Source organism: Triturus cristatus, chromosome 5_2 (assembly GCF_964204655.1).
Source record: "Triturus cristatus chromosome 5_2, aTriCri1.1, whole genome shotgun sequence".
Taxonomy (NCBI): domain Eukaryota; kingdom Metazoa; phylum Chordata; class Amphibia; order Caudata; family Salamandridae; genus Triturus; species Triturus cristatus.
The window spans coordinates 55,290,095-55,309,041 of NC_140588.1; the positions used below are offsets into that span (position 1 = coordinate 55,290,095).

The window sequence follows — 18,947 nt, forward strand, 5'->3', positions numbered from 1 at the left end:
GTGAGCACATGTACTTTAACACTGGTTAGCAGTGGTAAAGTGCCCAGAGTCCTAAAACCAACAAGAACAGATCAGCAAAATTGGAGGCAAAGAGGCAAACGTTTTGGGGGCAGACCACCCCAAGGCTGACCGGTCTAACATGTGTCCCCCCCCAGCTAAAAGTGGGGAGAGCTACCCATCCTATTGGGAGTTCTCATCACTGAGGCAGAAGAACCGAGAGAGACCAGCAGCATTGGCTTGGTCTGTCCCAAGTCTGTGTTCCACTGTAAAGTCCATTCCCTGTAGGGAAATAGACCACCCTAACAATTTTGAAAATTCTCACCCTTCATTTGCAGTAGCCCCCTGAGGGGCCTGTGGTCTGTCTGAATCTGGAAGCGAGTCCCAAACAGGCATGGTCTCACCTTCTGCAGTGCTCAGACCACAGCTAAGGCTTCCCCTACAAACGTACTTCACCTCTGTTCCCTGGGAAGTAAACTCCTGGAGATTAAAGCTACATATTGGTCTAGGCCCTCTTGATTAAGTTGTGAAAGCACTGCCCCTATGCCATGCTCTGAGGCATCAGTTTGAACAATGAATTTCCTGGAAAGGTCAGGGGCCTTGAGGACAGGGGTTGAGCACATGGCCTGCTTTAGGGAGTCACTTGCTTTCTGGTATGCCTCTGTCCAAATCACATTTCTGTGCTGCTTCTTAGAAGTGAGCTCAGTCAAGGGGGCAACAGTGGTGCCATAAATCAAATCAAACAATTTGTAAAGCGTGCTACTCACCCGCTAGGGTCTCAAGGCGCTGGGCGGGGGAGGAAGGGGGTCGCGACTGCTCGAACAGCCAGGTCTTGAGTTGTTTCCTGAAGGAGAGCTGGTCCTGGGTCAGCCGTAGGTGGGTGGGGAGGGAGTTCCATGTCTTGGCCGCCAGGTAGCAGAAGGATCTTCCTCCGGCGGTGGCTCTGTGAATTCGTGGGACGGAGGCGAGGGCGAGGCTGGCGGAGCGGAGCTGGCGGGTGGGTGTGTAGAATGTGAGGCGGCTGTTGAGGTATTTCGGGCCCAAGTCGTGGAGGGCCTTGTGTGCGTGGGTGAGTAGTCTGAACGTGATCCTCTTGCTGACGGGGTGCCAGTGCAGGTCTTTCAGATGGGCGGAGATGTGGCTGTGACGAGGGATGTCCAGGATGAGTCGTGCTGAGGCGTTTTGTATGCGCTGGAGCCTTTTCTGGAGTTTGGCTGTGGTTCCAGCGTAGAGGGTGTTCCCGTAGTCTAGCCGGCTGGTGACGAGGGCCTGGGTGACCGTCTTCCGGGTTTCGGTGGGGATCCACCGGAAGATCTTTCGGAGCATGCGCAGGGTGTTGGCAAACCTCCTATAATATCCTGTGAGGCCTCGGAAGGCTCTCACCGAGTCATTGAGGGCTCCCAGGACATGATGATTTCTATCTTGGCACAGAGTGGTTGCACCTTACCCCCACCCACCAGGTGTCCCAAATACACCACAGACCCCTGCTGTATCTGGTAATTACTGGCCTTGAAAGTTAGGCCTACATTTTGCAGGATCTGAAGCACTTCCTGCAGGTGAAAGAAGTGGTCCTTCCAGCTGTTACTGAAGGCAGCTATGTTGCCCGAGTAGGCAGCACTGAAGGCGTCCATATGAGCCAAAACCTCAGTAACAAGCCTCTGAAAGGTGGCAGGGGCATTCTTGAGTTCAAAGGGCATCACTCTAAATTGGCAGTGGCCCTTTGGAGTGCAGAAAGTTGACCTCTCCTTCCCTCCTTCAGGTAGGGCAATCTGCTAGTATCCTGAAGTAAGGTCAAAAGTACTTCGAAACTGTACAGTCCCTAATCTGTCAATCATCCCGGGGGATGGGATGAACATCAGTCTTGGTGACTGAATTGAGCCCCCTGTAATCTACATAGAACCTGAGTTCTGGTGTAGTGCTTGGTGGGGCAGTTTTTGGTACTAGTACCACAGGGCTAGACCAGGGCCTACTGGAGGGTTCAATCATCCCCAACTCCAACATCTTGGACATCTTGTCCTTAATGCTGGCCCTCACTTTATGCAACAGCCTATAGATTTTATTCTTGATAAGGGGACTGTCTCCTGTGTCCACACCATGGATACACAGATGGGTTATACCAGGAGTGAGGGAGAACCAAGAGGAGAATTATCCCAGCAACTGGTGACAATCCCACTGCTGTTCTAAAGTCAAGGCAGGGGAAAGGTGCATGCCTTCCACTGACCCATCCTTCTCTTTGGAGGCTAGAATGTCAGGGAGAGGTTCACTGTCCTCTTCCTCTCCCCCATCGGTCACCAAAAACATGATGACCTCAGGACTTTCAAAGTGGAGTTTTAGACAGTTGAGATGGAGAACCCCTAAAGGGGGCTTTTGGGTCGTGAGGTCCACCAAGTAGGTGGCCTCCCTCTTCCTCTCAACAATCTCATAGGGCCCAGTCCAATGGTCTTGGAGGGCCCTGGGCTCTATGGGCCCCATTACCCACACTTTCTGCCCAGGCTGAAATTCCACATCGGTAGCTTTCTGGTTGCACCACTGTCTCATCACCTCCTGGCTGGCTTTCAAGTTTTCAGGCACTTGCTTCCAAAACTTAGCCATGTGGCATTGGAGGGCTAGCATGTAGCTAACCACAACTTGGGGTGGTTTCCTGGGAGCTTGCTCCCACCCCTCCCTGAGAAGTCCCCTCATAGGATGTCATACAGATTCTCAAAGGGGCTAAAGCCAATCCCCTTCTGTGGCATCTCTCTGTAAGCAAAGAGTATGCTTTGCAAGGGGACGTCCCACTTAAGCCTCATGAACTCAGGGTGGCCTTTGATCATGCCTTTGAGGTTCTTGTTGAACCTTTCAATAAGCCCATTGGTTTGGGGATGGTAAGGTGTGGAGAACTCGTAAGTAACTCCACACCTTTCACATGAACTGCATATATGCAGACATGAAGTTGGTGCCCCTGTCAGACACAACTTCCTTTGGGGAAACCCACTCTGGTGACAATCCCCATTAGGGCCTTAGCAATTGCAGGTGCAGTTGCAGTCCTCAGTGGTATTGCCTCTGTGTATTTTGTGGCATCATCCACCAATACCATGATAAATCTGTTGCCAAAAGCTATCTGGGTATGTATGGACCCTACAATGTCTATGCTCACCATCTCAAAGGGGTGGTGACAGGCAAGGGATTCAGGGGAGCTTTCAGCTACTGCCCTCTCTCCCCACTGGCCTGGTCGGTCAAGTAAGACCTACAGAACATGCCCGATGAAATCTTCATCCGGGGCCAATAGTGGGGGACAAGACTGGCAAAGGTCTTGTCCTGCCCCAGATGTCCTGCTTGGGGCATTTCATGAGTCAGTCCCAGTAAGAAGGCCCTGTAGTACTGGGTAACTACCAGTTCCCTTGTTGTCCCAATGCAAAGGTGTCTTAGGCTCACTATACAGGAGATTTTCCTCCCAGAAAATGTGGTGATTACCAGAGGCATCACCAGCTGCCTGGGCTTTGGCCAGTTGTTGCATACACTCCAGGGTTGGGCACTCTGTTTGTGTCTGGCAGAATGTCTCCCTGGTGGGTCCCAACTCTACATGCCACGCAGCAAGTTTAGATAGGTCACCAAGGAAGGCACTGCCCTACTCAGTGGGCTCCGGGCAGCTTTCTGCTGGGAGACATTTAGGGTTCATTTTTCATCCGCCTTGCCCTTCCCTTTTTTGGCAGCTGTCTGGTTCATTTTTCCAGGTTCCAGACTTCCTTGACTCCCTTTCTGGGCAGCCATGGACATAGTGGTTGTACAAATCCATTCAGGCAACTCAAACATTTCCAGGTGTGACTTGAGCTCCCCTTCCTTCCAGGTAGTGTGTTCCAAGTCATTGCCTAACAAACAATCCACAGGCATAAAAGGGCTCACTGCAACTTTCAGAAGACATGAGACACCCCCAACTCAAATGAACAAGGGCCACTGGATAATTACCCTCACAGCTGTCAGCTACTACAACCGGGTGAAATGTTTTGAATATAATATGCTATGGGGCCACACAAGCTGACTCCTCACCATAGTCATACAGGCTCCTATTTCCCTCAGAGCCTAAACACCTTGCCCATTTATGGTGACCCACTGCCTATACTCTGCAGTATTGGAAGGCATGTGGGCTTAAGGTACCATCTCCGTATTATTCAGGTACACTAGGGTGACCCCACTAACTAACCCCCCCCAATGACTGGGACAAACCCCTTCCCGAGCACCACACTTGCCACCTTGGTGTCTTACCTCTAGTGCGAGGCCATGCTCTTTTTGGACTGGGATTCCCTTGTAAAGCCCATGCTCATAGCACTTAGTGGACTTGCTCTGACTCTTGCCAGGGAAGCTCTTTTTCTGATGGACAGATTATAATGGGACCCTTTCCCCTGAGAACTGTTTTGGGGACCTTGAGCGAACTCCTTTTCATCTCCCCCATCCTCCTTGTGGTGGGAACCCTGACTACCCTTCTGGAAGTCCCCTCAGATATCTTCTTTGACATTCTGGTGCTTAACGAAAGGTCCGTCTCCTCAGCAAGCTTCCTGGGGTCCGTCAGCTTGTTATCCACTAGTTGCCGATGCAGATCTGGAAAACAAATATCAAGCATGTGCTCCCTCGTGATTATGTTGTAAGGCCCACTGAAATCATCTACCTTGCTTTCCCTCTCCCAGCCCTTTAGTACCTTGCAGGAGTAGTCCAAGAAATCCGCCCAGGTCTGTGTATGGAGCTAGTGGCTACCCCTGAATTTCTGCCTATACCTCTCCGGGGTTAATCCAAATTTCTTGACAAGAATGACCTTCAAAAGGGAGTACTGTGTCTGGTCCTCTACTTCTAGTGTAAAGAGTATGTCCCTCCCCACTATAGGCATGTACCTCCACAAGTTACCCTCAGTACTTCTCAGAAACCCTGTGCACCCTTAGAGCCACCTCGTAAACTGAGAACAATTTGTCAATGATGTCTCTCACCATATAGATGGGCACCAAATCTTTTGGTATGCAAACCCTTCCCTCTCTCTGGGACACTGCAGGTATGCTGCAACCACTACTGTTGGTTTCTGCCTGCTTGACATTGATGTCCAGCACCTTAAGCTTAAGCTAATGTACCAACTTTCTTTAGGCCTCACCACTGTCATGGTCAGTAGGTCTGGCGTGCAACTGAAAATGGAAGCCAGACGGATGGGCTTTGCCAAAGCTTGTTCTATGTGCGAAAGGATTGTGTGTTGTTTAAAGACCGAAGTGCATAAGGTTTGCGGTTATGAAATCCTGAAGAGGCCCCTTTGATGCAGTGAATGATGTTTCTGAGCATGAGCAGGCGACACATGGAAAGAACCCCCCCCCCCCAAAAAAAGTAGCATAATCACATCTCAGCTAACTCTCATTCAGTGTCTCACACCAGGCCATGCGAGTTGAGGTGACCTCATTATTTGGATATCCTTGTTAGTTCACTCACATCCAACAACTGCCTGTGTCAAATGGCCTAGTACTTACTGTTTCAGTGCAGCTACGTCATATGCTTGACTAATATGCGTGCCGTGCATGAGAAAAGTGCAAACCTTTCCTTTATTTTTCATCTTCAGAAGTCCAGCGCCCTCACGAACAGAAACAACACAATCAGCTGGTGCTGCAGACAAGCAAGAAATAAAGCCTTCGCGTATGCGGAAGTTAACAAGACAATACAGCTTGTAAGTTTCAGCTTTGCACCCTTTTTTTTCTAATACAGTATTTATTGTTCGGAAACGAAGATCAGGCGAGTGTGTGTAAAAAGACTTGTGCAGTGCATTTTCAGAATGGGCTGAAACGCTGTACACAACAAGCATTGGCATAGCCAATAGGTCTCGCCTTTGGGGCCTTATAAGTGTTTAGCCGTGCCATGCTAAATCCTGGCATACTCTTGAAGTTCGGGAGAAAGTCTATAATACTACAAGAGTAAGACCCGTCAGCATGTTTGGTAATTCTGCCCTAGGTTTTTGAATATATGACTACATGCAGGAGTGTGTTTGCATCCAGCTCTTTGATGGCAGTTCTTGACTCACTGTGCTAGATTACTATTGTAAATTTTAAACTGCCCAGTAACAAAATGATCTCTGACACAAAAGCAGTAACCCATAGAGCTATGCACATAAAATACACTGCTGTAATCTGCGTGGCACACATTCTTTGCAACAGTCATATTAGCACTTAAAAATGGTTACAAAAAAGGCATAAAACAATTAGCTTATAACCTGGAGAAAATTAAAAGTGCTAAACAAGCACTTTAAATTCATTAGGATAAAATCACAGCAAGGAAAACTAGAATATGTGGCGCAACACGGAGATGGATTTTAGTACCGCTCATATTATTACCAGTGGAATGTAATTTAGTTTAAACAATATATATTATTACCATTAAAGAAAATTCAATGTATTCTTAAATAGGACTAAATAAGGCCTTCTCGAGGCACCCTTTAGACTCGAAAACACTTATGTCATAGAATACACGGTCTTAGTCTCGCGCACTGCTTTCATTCCGCGCGCGCACCCCAGACTGCACTGAGGCCACAATGTCCCTACCCTCAGAGATGAGGCTGCGGCACTTTCTGACAGCTGCAGATGCGGCCATGCTACTAGGAAGTGCTGATGTCGTGCATATTAACGAGGATGAAAAGCCTTAGAAGAGTGTTTGGAGATCAGCTCCACCTGTCAAAGCGCGCTTACGAGTAATGAATATCGTTTTGAACTGATGATAAATCACTCCTTTGTGTAAATCTGTTTCTCGGCGCTTTACCTACAGTGATGCTTTGTAAGGTGCTCAGATAGAATTCCAGAAATGAACAGGACCTACGTTGGAACACTATCCACCCTGACTGATTTGTTGTAGGTTCACTATCTAGAAATAACACTGAGGCAGTGTACTCTTGAAATTGTGTGAGTATTGTGTTTTGTATGGTTGCAAATATACCAGCACAATTATCTGTACAACGGCCGACATGCCATTTTACGAACACTGGCAGTGCATGCTTCCTGTTACTTCCTCCCTCCACTGTCCCACAGACCTAACCTACCCTATCCTGCAAGGACTGCTTATGAATGGAAAGGGGGCTGTTGACACCCTGTTCCCTTTGAGATGTACTCTGGCGGCAATTATGTTGATGGTTCTGCAGGACATCTGCCATCTATCACAGCGGCCACACATACTTACCAGGTAGAAATGTCTGTAAATATCCAATGGCTGAGAGGAGGGTGGTTAATTGCCTCCTCCGAGGTTAAAATCTGTGCTGCCATCTGCAACCAGAGGATCAATGAAATTGCCATGGCGATATACATAGCCTTGACGGCCACTTTCCAAGCAAGACCTGCATGTGCAAAGATAAGCAAACCGCGGTTTCCGTCTGGTGAGATCCAGCTCTTTCCTCCAATAAGAGACCCACCCAACATGCGCCTGCGGATCCACATCATAATATTCGCCTCATCTTCCTTTAGTTGATTTAAACAACGTACGCATGACTCAATGAATTACTTCTCATATTATCGTCACCCTGCACCCAGTATGTACTTCCGGGCAGCCTACACATCCCATATGGTGATTTCTGTCCACACATCAGTTACTCTGGTCATGACAGGTGCGCAACTCTCATTTGGCTCAAAGGGCTTCAGCCCCCACCCGTCATGTGTAGCAGCCCTGGCTGAGACAGCTTCCCGGGCGCCACACAGCCGCACCCAGGTACTTCACAGGTCTTTAAAAGACCATTTGCTTGTATAGATATCAGAGCGTGTTACTGCGAGTGAGATGTTTTGTGAAGCCGATCACCGCAGAAGGCGATAATGACAGGAGGGCATATATTACCCCACCCCTGCTGAGGTGATCGATTCACAAAACATCTAATAACTAGCAAAGCTTTAACACCAATACAACCACCTGCCCCGTGGTGCATACCGCCTCGCTCGCAGTAACACGCTCTAACATCTATAGTCTCGGAGATCATCGAAACCCTCTCTAGTCTGAGGCCAGGAGCATAAACTGGTCAACGGCCACCTTGCCCCAATGAACCGCATGCTCTCTTCCTGTCACACCGACGCAACTGTGGATTCGCTGGTATTCCCTCTCTTTGGGAAGAGTGCTCGGGTAAATTCTCATATCTACTTTTTTAACCTACCATTTCCTCATTGAAGCACGGTGCTGATATCCTACCCCCCAGGTTCACCAGACTCCGTGCGTTCAAACTGTTTGCCATGCCCATGGCTCTGTACCCCGTCCGCTAGGATACGAGTCACCCTTCCTTAGATACAGTTTCTCCCACCTGCTCCCCTCCCATTCTCACCAGAACTCTACAGGCGATGCACGCGTTCTCCACCATGGCAGTGCCTCCCCAGTACACAGAGCCACTCTATCGGCTGAACTCTGCCCGTAGCTCAAACCTTCCAAGTCTGCTTCCACCTAAACACCTAGGCCACGTCCGAGCACGCGCCCTGGGCGTACTGGTGTCAGCACCGTAGTAGACCAGACGAAGGGGAAAAAAAGGACAAAACATCAAATGGATCACAATGTTTCCTACGGAAGCAGAGTATGTAAAATAAGCTTTTGCAATGGCAAAAACATCATTGCGGGCAGGCGGGCGAGAAGGCACGATCAACATGAGTGCACGGGGGGTGCGAGAAGACACGGACTGCGGGAGGGGGGAGCCACGGGAAGAAAAGAGTGCTCACAGTCTAAAGAAAACATACTGTGCAACACTCAAAGTAAAGGGGATAGTAGCCATGGAAGTATACAAACAACGACACGGCCATCATGAGGGGGGACTAACAAGCCTAAAACCAATCGGAAGGCAGCATATAGGGACTAAGCCAATCAAAAAGATGGGTGGAGAGTGGGCAGAGCTTCCACAGAGTTTCCATTCGATACTGAATACTGCATGCCTCGCAAAGTGAGCAGCGAATGCGCGCTGGCAATATAGGCTCAACCTTAAAGCATGTCCACAAATCCAGGATTTTTTTTAGGTTAATGCAACAGGAGGATATATGTGCAATGGATCCCACGAGGGAACGTATGCATTGCTCATCATACCTAAAGGTGGAAAAGTCGACCTACTTAAGTCTTTTTGCCTTATCAGAAGAACAATACTTATTAGGTGCTGTGACTGGGGGGATTTAACGCTGGTCGATAGAATGTAAATAAAGTTAAAGAGATCTTAAGACTCCTTTGTTTCTGTCCTAAATATCACTTAAATGTGTCCATAAACAGAAATGGCTGGTTCATTTGGTTTTTAATTCAAAACAAGTGGACTCTAAGCTTAGGCAGACGTTTGCTGTGAGGTTGTCTAATGCCTATGAGGTCATTATTCTGGAATGTGGGAGTGTCATTTCGAATTGTTCCATATGTATAGACCAAGCCTGCCATCACGCTGACAGCAGGGCCACACCACCATGGTGACTCACGAAGGCTAATTCTGTGGGCAGGAAGGGCCCACTGGTGGGGCTCTAATTATCATATACAATTCAAGATGTTGCCAAGGGAAGTGACCTCACAAGAAGTGGTGTTATGCCTTGTAAGTCATCCCCACTTAAAAGGTCAAGGGCCTATTTTACAAAAATAACAAATGCGTATAATCACAAAGAGCAGTTTTGATTTACCATTTTATAAATCACATGCATTTTTTCCACATATTAATATGTAACTAAACTTGGAAATGACTAAAAAGTCTATATTTTTAAATAGAGTGTAACTTGGTGATTACATTTTTTAAACTACTTTTACTTACAAACAGAAATGTTCTGGGTGTATTTTTTATCTAACATTAAACTTGTTGCTAATGCACGTTTTGTTTCTTGCTTCTGATCTTTATTTAGCTTGAAAGTACAAAAGTATTTCCAATTTCCAGTTTGTTAAGCAACAGAAGGGATGGGTGTGAAATGCTCTATTCTTCAGATAAGGAAATATAAATAACCCTTTCCATGGGCTATTCACTCAAATAAAGGGATGTTGGCAGCGAAGTGGAGATGTAAGAAAATCCTGAGCATAGCTGCCAAGTTTCCTAGGTCCATCTGTGACTAGTTAGGCCACTCACTGCATTTTTCCTTAGAATTCTGGGACTTGCAATCCGGGTTTTATACTTAGTTAAATATGTCTACAAAGACCCTGTATTCTGAGGCAAAACCAGACCGGCCAAAATAGTCATGCATAGACCTGGGAAACTTGGCAGCTATGCCTGGGTCCAGGTCACATGAATGCAATGTTTGCAAATGCAAGCAGCTGCAATGTTGGGGCACAATATGACACCTCCTAGCCTCTTGCTGCGGGGAACTGAGTGCCCTTTCTAAAAAGAGTGGATAGACTCCATGCACCTGTGTCTTGGCCCCAACTTACGCCTTGGTGGCAGGTGATTTTTGTTGAGCATATATAAAAATGTTGTAGCCAGTGTTAGTGAGACAGGTGGAGATAGAGCTTGAAAATAAAGAATTTAGCAACATGGGCCTGATCTAAAGTCATGTTGTAACTGAGAGCTAAGAATCGACTTGAATATACCGGTTGAGTTTTCTTCACACTAGGAATAGGAAGTAATTTGGAGCAAATCCTACTAGGTATTTAGCGTTTCCTCTAGAAACTGGAAGATTTCACTGACTGAATTCCAAATCAAGCCCTGGGGCTAAACGTGACAAACTAGAAAGATACTCCGCTTTAATTAGAACATTGAAATGTTGACCCCTCTATTGAAGACAACGGAGCAGCAGTGGCCTATACAAACTAGTATAGGGCCGTGCTCCCAACATTACAATGTCCTAATACACATCCTTTGCCTCTTTCTTTTCAATGCCTTCCCAAAATATATGGATTGAGCACGGAAAAGCAAAAGGCAGAGCTTGTGCAAGAATGCATACCGGATCCTTCTCCACTTCCTTTCCCCAGTAGCTCACGGTACCAGGCGGGAGGGGGGAATACTGCTCAGCTCCTGGGTCTCCCTGGCTCATCTGGAAAAGGAAAAGCAGTTTCGCCAAGCCCAGGGAGACCCAAGGGCTCACTTCAGCCTCCTTTCACAGCTATCGCTGAGAATGTTCAACAGCCAAAAGCCGCGGCCTTGCGCTCTGCTGTTATCTATTAAACAATGATGGCAACAGTTGTGAAACAAAGGCTTTGCAGCAGTGGGGGGTTCCAACTCCCTTGGGCTCCGAGACGTCTTTGTTTTTTTAATTATGATATTCTGCCGTCATGGGGCGGAATGTTATTTTTTTTTTTTTTAAGTTTGATTTATTGAGAGAATATTCAAAGAAATAAACAGCTGTAAAATGGATACAAGCAATCCTATTTGACAATAAAAATAAGTAAGTAAAATAGCAAGGAAATATAGGGGTTAAACTATTTAGCTGTATATAGAAAGAAAGAAATACATCGCAGATAATATGACAATGTAAGCATAACACTGAATTAAAATTTAGAAAAATATTGTGATAAACATTCGATAATAAAGAACCAATTGAAAAACCATACAGGAAAAGGCAAAGGGAAACAATTAAGGTGGTGTTCGTGCATCATCTGATACATTTTTAAAGGCATCAATGGAGGAGGCAGATTGAGATACGTAAGTTGTTAAGGGAAGCCATAAAAGATCTCTTTTGATTGCTAGGGATATGGGAGAAACATAATTAGTGTCCAACCGATGGTGAAAACAGATAGCATTCCACCAGGCTCTAAAGGTGACTTTGTCGGCTAGTTTTCAATTTGAAGTTATTAAATTAAATGCGATAGCTAATAAGTCTAAAAGTTTAAAATTCAACGGCGTTTGAGGCCATTTGGGAGATAAACTACCCAAAAATATATTTGCAAAAGAAAAAGGGATTTGGATTCTAAAGATCGTCTTAATTTGGGACCAAACTAATTGCCAGAATTTATGGATTGAGGGACATTAAAATAACATGTGTTTTAAATCTGAAGCAGGACAGGGACAGGACCAGCAAGTAGGAGATGAGTCTGGTGTAAAAGAAGCTATCGACACTGAGAGGAATAATGTTCGATGATAGAAGAAAAAAAGGGTTTGTGTGGTATTAGCAGCCCGAGAGGTCTTATGGAGTTTAGACCATATTTTATCCCATGTAGTAATTGGCCATTCTTGTGCGAAATCCTTTCCCCATGCCCTCTCAGTGTTTGATTGTTGTCTTTCTGAGGAGAAAAGTAAGGATTTATAAATATTGGATGCTGAAGGAGAACTATCTAGGATTGAGAGTAAAGATTCATAAGTTACAGGAGAATCAATAGAAACTGATAGATTCTGAAGAAACTGAGTAAGAGAGGGATAAAGAAGATTATATTGCAATTTTGAGGATGATGGTAAAGAAAATTTAGATTGAAGATCAGAGAAAGCTGGGGGTTTACCATCAGATACGAGTTGAGAAATCCAATGTAAGCCTTTAGAATGCCAAGTTCTCCAATATATGGGATGATTACGAATCCGTATTGATTTATTATGCCAAATAGGCTATTTATGGAGGGAATTAGTAGAGGTGACAGGGGAACGCAACAAAGCAATATTGGCAGTAAAAGTTAAGAATTCTTGAAAATCAAAAGGAGCAACACAAGATTTTTCCAATTGTAACCAGAGAGGAGGATATAGGGGAAGATCTGTAGAGACCCACTTAGCAGCTTGTTTTAATGAAAAAGCGGAGTGATAAGTCTTAAAGTCAGGGAACTTGAGGCCACCATGAGGTCTATCTTTCTTTAGAGAAGATAAGTCTATACGCGATGATTTCCCTTCCATAAGAATTTTATCAAAGTGGAGTCAATTTTCTTAAAATAATATTGAGGGATGTGAATAGGAATCATAGAAATAATATATAATACAAGAGGGGAAAGCGTCATCTTAATAGAGTCTTACCGACCCCACCAGGAGAGGAAAAGGGGATGCCAACGAGTAATACTGTCATTTGACTTTTTAAGAATATATTCAAAATTCAATTTTAGTCTATCAGATAGTAAAGGCGTGAACCATAACCCCAGATATTTTATTTTAGTTGGCTGCCAGGCATAACCTGAGGATTCAAAGAGGTGTTTTTGACAAAGAAAATTCAAAGGCAAGATTTCGCATTTGTCAGCATTTAGATGATACCCTGAGAGTGTAGAGAAAGAGGAAACTTGCTGAAGAAATGGAGTGAGAGAGGTTTCTGGGTTAGAGCAATAAAGAAGAATATCATCTGCGTATACTGACATCTTAACTTGATGAGGGCCAAATTGAAACCCTGTAATGCGATCATCATTTCTAATTTTAGTTAGAAAAGGTTCCAGTGCTATAATAAATAAATAATGGAGATAAAGGGCATCTTTGCCTTACCCCCCTATGCAAGGAGAAGTAATCGGAAGCCTTACCGTTAACAAATATGGAAGCCCGAGGATCAGAGTACAATAAAGAGATTAGAGCTATTAGTTTAGAAGGAATACCAGCCCATTGCAGAGCTTGAAACATAAAGTCCCAACCAATTCTGTCGAAAGCTTATTCAGCATCTAGGGTAATTGCTGCAATAGGATAATCCAGGGAAGAGGCCTTGCTCAGAATATTAAAGAGAACTCGGGAGTTGTCGGAAGCAAGTTGTCCTTTAACAAAACCTGCTTGTTCAGGACCAATGAGATCCAGCAGAATAGGATTAATACGGACTGCCAAGATCTTTGCAAAAATCTTATAATCTGTGTTAATTAACGAAATAGGCCGATAGTTCTTACAGAGAGAATGATCCTTATCATCCTTCGAGATTAAGCAGATCTGTGCTTCTTGAAACGTTCCACTAGAATAGCCCTTAACTCCGAAGGACTGGAACAAAAGTAAAAGATTAGGTAAAAGAATTTTTGCAAAGTGAGAGTAGAATTCAATGGTAAAGCCATCTGGTCCAGGTGCATTCCCACGTCGTAATACTGAAACAGCCTGAGATATATCTGCCAATGAAATATCATCTCCCAAAGGTTCAAAATTAATATGATTAGAGGAAGGAGAGGGAATGGATTGGAAATAGGAAAGAAGATCCGACTTATCAGGTAAAGATTCAGGAGTATATAGATTCTTATAGAAGGAAACAAATTCATTCAAGATATCTCTAGCTTTATAAATAGGAGTACCAGCAGAGCCTTGCAAGGAATCTATTTTTGTTCTCTCTTTTCTCACCTTTAAATAGTTAGCCAATAGTTTACCCATTTTGTTTTGGCCTCCATAATAGTGGGAACTGCTTTTTAGTAGATAATTGGAAGCTGCATCAGTGGATAATTTATTAAAATAAATTTTAGTGGCAAGGGGATTTTTCAATGCAGATTCATTATTAGAATGATAATAAGTGTATTACAATTGCTTAATTTTATCAAGTAACTGAGAGGACTGGGTTTCGAAAGACTTCTTCTTTTGAGATACAAAATTCATAATAAAACCTCTAGCAGCTGCTTTAAAAGAATCTCACACCACCCCAAAAGGAGAATCTGGGGTATTGTTTATAGTGAAAAATTCAGAAGCAAAAGAATTAAACTTCTGACAAAAATTAAGGTCAAGTAGTGGAGAAGCTGTTAAGGCGCCATCTTCCAGGAAGAGGAGATAAGGGGATCAAATCGATATCAACAAAAACTGGAGCGTGATCTGACATTAGGATTGAACCAATTTCACAATGAGTTGCATGTTGGGTCAGGGATTTGCTTAAAAAGAGGTAATCAATACGGGATTGGGAGTGGTGGCCAGCCAAATAAAAACTGTACTTTCTAAGGTCAGGATGGCAAAGTCGCCAAATATCAACTAGTGCTTTACGCCGTACTGTAGAGGTAAATTGTGCTTGCATTTTAGATGGGGTAAACTTAACATTAGAATGCCTGTCAAGAATGGGTTCAAAAATTTGATTACAATCGCCACCAAATATGATGTAATCATCATCATATGGAAGTAATCTATCAGAGATATTAGTCCAGAAAACTTTATCAATCGAAGTAGGTCCATATACATTAAAAACAACTAAAGGAATCTTATCTATTAGAAGCTTAACAATAACCCAACATCCCTCAACATCAGCTTCCTGGTGATCAACAGAAACATTTAATGTCTTGTGACATAAAATCAAAACACCATTTTTCTTACCAAGGGCAGGAGAGTTAAACACATGCCCCACCCAGCATCTCTTCAGTTTAGAAGCTGCAGTTTCAGAAATTTGAAATTCCTGGAGTAAAGCAATGTCAGTTTTTAAGTTTGCCAGGTGAGATAGGACCCGTTGCCTTTTAATGGGATTATTTAGTCCTTTAATGTTCCAGGTATTGACCCGAAATGTAGTTGAATGAGGAAAGTATGAACAAACAGTATGCTTACAAGAAACAAAGCTAATTTTACTTGGAAGATATAGAAGGAAAAAAGACAGGGGAGAAAAGGCAGTTGCATTAGCAACGAAGATTTACAAAATGAGAAGGTGAAAGAGGAAAAATAGAAAAGATAAAAAAAGGAGGACAGAAAAAGAATCACATAGGAAAAAATCGATAGAAGAAAGATAAAATGAAAAATTAAGAGACAGTACAAGTCAAACAAGTGACGACTGAAAAACATACCTACAAATACAAGATGAAATGGGGAGTAACTGCACCAGAAGATGACGAGAACAGCACTGGAAACTCCACCAAATCCTCAAGGAATCATGATCAAAACTCAACACAATGGGAGACCAATAGGAACGAGTTTGTATGGGCAACGACACCTGTAAATCAGGGGAAAAGAGACACAAATATAAGAAGTATACATTGAAGAAACAACATGAGAAAAATACAAACAGCATAAAAAGTGCTAGAACAATACAAAAATAGAAAAAAGACGGAACAAAGTTTAAAGTACAATCCAAAACAGCAAAATAGCTATATCAGGTAGTACATAGGTAACAATCATGTAGGTGAAGAAGTATCCATGTCAACAGCTCTATGGCGGCGAAGGAAATCTTGTAGTGCTGCTGGATCTTCAAAGGTTGTGGTCTTCTCTTTGTACGTGACTTTGAATATACAAGGATGTAAGAGGCCGAATCTGGCATTGATAGCTTGTAGTTGGGGTCGTAATTCCAGACATTTTTTCCGACGGTCTGCTGTGACTTTAGTCACATCCTAAGAGAAAAAGAGTCGATGACCTTCCCGAGACGATCTGTTTCTTCAACTTAACAGCAGATAAAACTTGTAGAAGGTCTGTGAACTGCAAGAATAGCATGATGACACCGCAAGGTTTAGTAGACATTTTAGGACCCAGTCTGTGAGCTCTTTGAATATTTAGAGGAGAATCCACAGGTAAGTCCAAAAGCTTAAGCAGGAATGACTGAAAGAAAACCATTGGATTAGAACTTTCAATGTTTTCAGGGAGACCATAAATTCTGAGATTGTTCGTGCGATTTCGGTTTTCTAAATCTTCAGCTTGCTTTTTAAGTGTAGAGACCTCAGATTCCAGAGAGGAGATACGAGAGCATGAAACTTGAAGAGATTCCGTTCTTTGTTCTACAAAGAGCATACGCGAATCCAATGAAGACCATTTGTCATTCAAAAATTGTAGAGTCTTGTTGGGTTCCTCTATGAAGGGTTTTAAAGCTCGGATCTCCTCAAGGATTAAATCCATAGATGATGGAGATGTAGAAGAGTTCACTGGTGAAGGAGGATCTTTCTTTGGTCGTTTGGTGGAGATCGCAGGTAACTTGCTGGAAAGTTGAGTTTTTGGTGTGGCGCCTGACTAATGATCAAGTTTTTGATGAGGATTGTCTTCCATTTTGTTAAAGTTGGTGCATTCAGTAACCTTGGAGACAGTTGAAAGTTTAAGGTTTCTCAATCTTCCCATAAAAGGACTTGAAGCTTGGTAAATAGAATAAAAAGAATTGAATTAAACACTTAAAGACTGACTCCTCAATTAGCTTAACTCACTGCAAGAGAAAGCATCAACTGAAAATAGTTCGAAAAATGAAAGATCAATCCTCACAGAAAATCACAGAAAGTCAAAACCCTGCATCAAAACTCCAAAGGAGTTAGGGCATAGAGATCGTATTAAAGAGCCTCGCGGTGTAATTCAGAAGGAGCTTAAAATTCTATGGCAACAACAAAAGCGGCAGAAAAAGGAGCATCTATGTTGAAGAAAAAGTCATTTCTTGAAGCATGTCGAATACAGAAACCATGTGGTTGCACTGCCATGTGGATTAGAAAACTTGCAGGGATCCTAAGCTAGAATGGTGTGCACGGTGGAAGCATCTAAGATGGTGGCCGTTTCCAGAGAAAGCCAGTTGTGTCGTCAATAAGCCACAAAAACGGTGCACAAAAACATTTGAGTAGTAAAGATGTTAAAGTGCTTACCACTATCCTGTAGAGCAGAAATCTTGCAACATGGAAGTAGAACAGGAGATCTGAACTAAAACGATGAAAGGGGCTCTGAGCTCCCAAAAAGGAACTTCAACAGGAATGGCGGATCTGAGGTACGCTGCTATCTTGTTTGGCATCTTAGTCACGCCCCCACGGGGCGAAATGTTGTAATGGCTCTATAGCTCACCATAGCAGCCTATACGGGTCATTAAAATCCAGCCTCCTTGTTAAAGGCACTCTCCTTTGACTTGGCCCTTTAATGCTCGAGCGGGTGTTTAATGGCCGGTATAGTTGGGTACAGCGGGCTAAAAGGCTATATTAAACCATATTTATTCAAAAAAATGAATCACTTTTTGGAAAATAGAAACTGAAATACATTTATTTTCTATACAGCATAGCACAAGACAAAACGTTTTACAGCTCTAAGTGTTTTACATAATGGTACTCATATTATCTGCCACAGAAGAATGAAAGTCCAAATTGTCCTTGTTGGAGAGCACATGATGACCTGCTGCTGCTAACAGCAGTGACTGTATTACAAATAGCATTGCATCCACTTTTTTGCTCAAATAAGGGAACAACATTACGCTAGCACTCATGCCATATTACGATGCGGATGCAAGACAACCCCACAAAAGGCGTGATTGTCTACCACTTGGGATATAGTGGCTTAACAAAACATCGGAAGCCCCTCCACAAGGTACTGTGAAGCCCCCCCCCCCAATACAATGGCACTGCCATCCACTGTATTCATTTACCTCAACTCCTGCAATCTACACCTGAGATAGCATCAGGAGTGTTAGCGTACATGCCCATGATGACAGCAGAGCAAACCAAAAAGGTCATTTACAAAATAGGTGCTGAGGGGCTAACTATGCATGTCCCAGATCTCATAGAAATAAATCAATGCAGCCCTTTAAAGAATGGTTTGGGAGGGATGTCCAGATACAAGTGAAATCCATCAAAACAACTGAAGACTAAAGTATCACCACTGCGGACATAATCCCTATATTAAATACGTATTTCCTTTTTTCTCGTTCGTTTGCAGTTTGGCATTACACTATTTCATAGAACAACTGTCCCCTTGGTGTTGTGTAACCCACGTGCCAGTGGTAAAACAACTATTGTCCTAGGCCTGAGGTGTTTGCTAGAATGTATAAGGCCCAGGCACCCCCTGTTTTAATCCTGGCTCCCCATTCACCAAATTGCACATCCTGACGCATGCCTATACCTTGGTTCCCTTATCTGACAAAACTGAGAGTAGCTAGAGGTGAATAATTGTATTTGAGGCAGCTTATATCGCCATACAAGGTACCACATTGCAGCCATCGGCACAATGAATGAGCAATGACAAAGTAGACGTTTGAATGGCTTACACACAGCACAGCCACAACCATTAAGTGAACATCCAAATGTCATTTGTATGTACACTAAAACCAAGTATTCTGAAAGCTAATAGTTCCCACATTTCTTATGTAAGTGGTAAGCTATTAACTTTCCCAATGTTTGTTTTCAAAGTATTGCCTAAAAACAAAAGTGAAAAAAAAAATACTGGAGGAACATTAAATATATATAGTAAAGTATCTCAAAATTGAACATTGAATTCAGTATTTGTAAACTGCATGGTTTATTTTTCAAATACTTTTCACACAGGAAACTGAAAGGAATTTAAA

General features: G+C 43.5%; 1 protein-coding gene across 1 annotated transcript in view; it reads left to right on the plus strand.

Moving 5' to 3' along the window:
• LOC146822649 (band 4.1-like protein 4B) overlaps positions 1–18,947 on the plus strand; it is a 1,026,350-nt gene that overhangs the window by 658,994 nt on the left and 348,409 nt on the right. Inside the window, exon 6 of the mRNA XM_085606258.1 lies at positions 5,564–5,668. Within this exon, the coding sequence (XP_085462384.1) occupies positions 5,564–5,668 (105 nt within the window). The remainder of the gene's footprint in view (positions 1–5,563; positions 5,669–18,947) is intronic.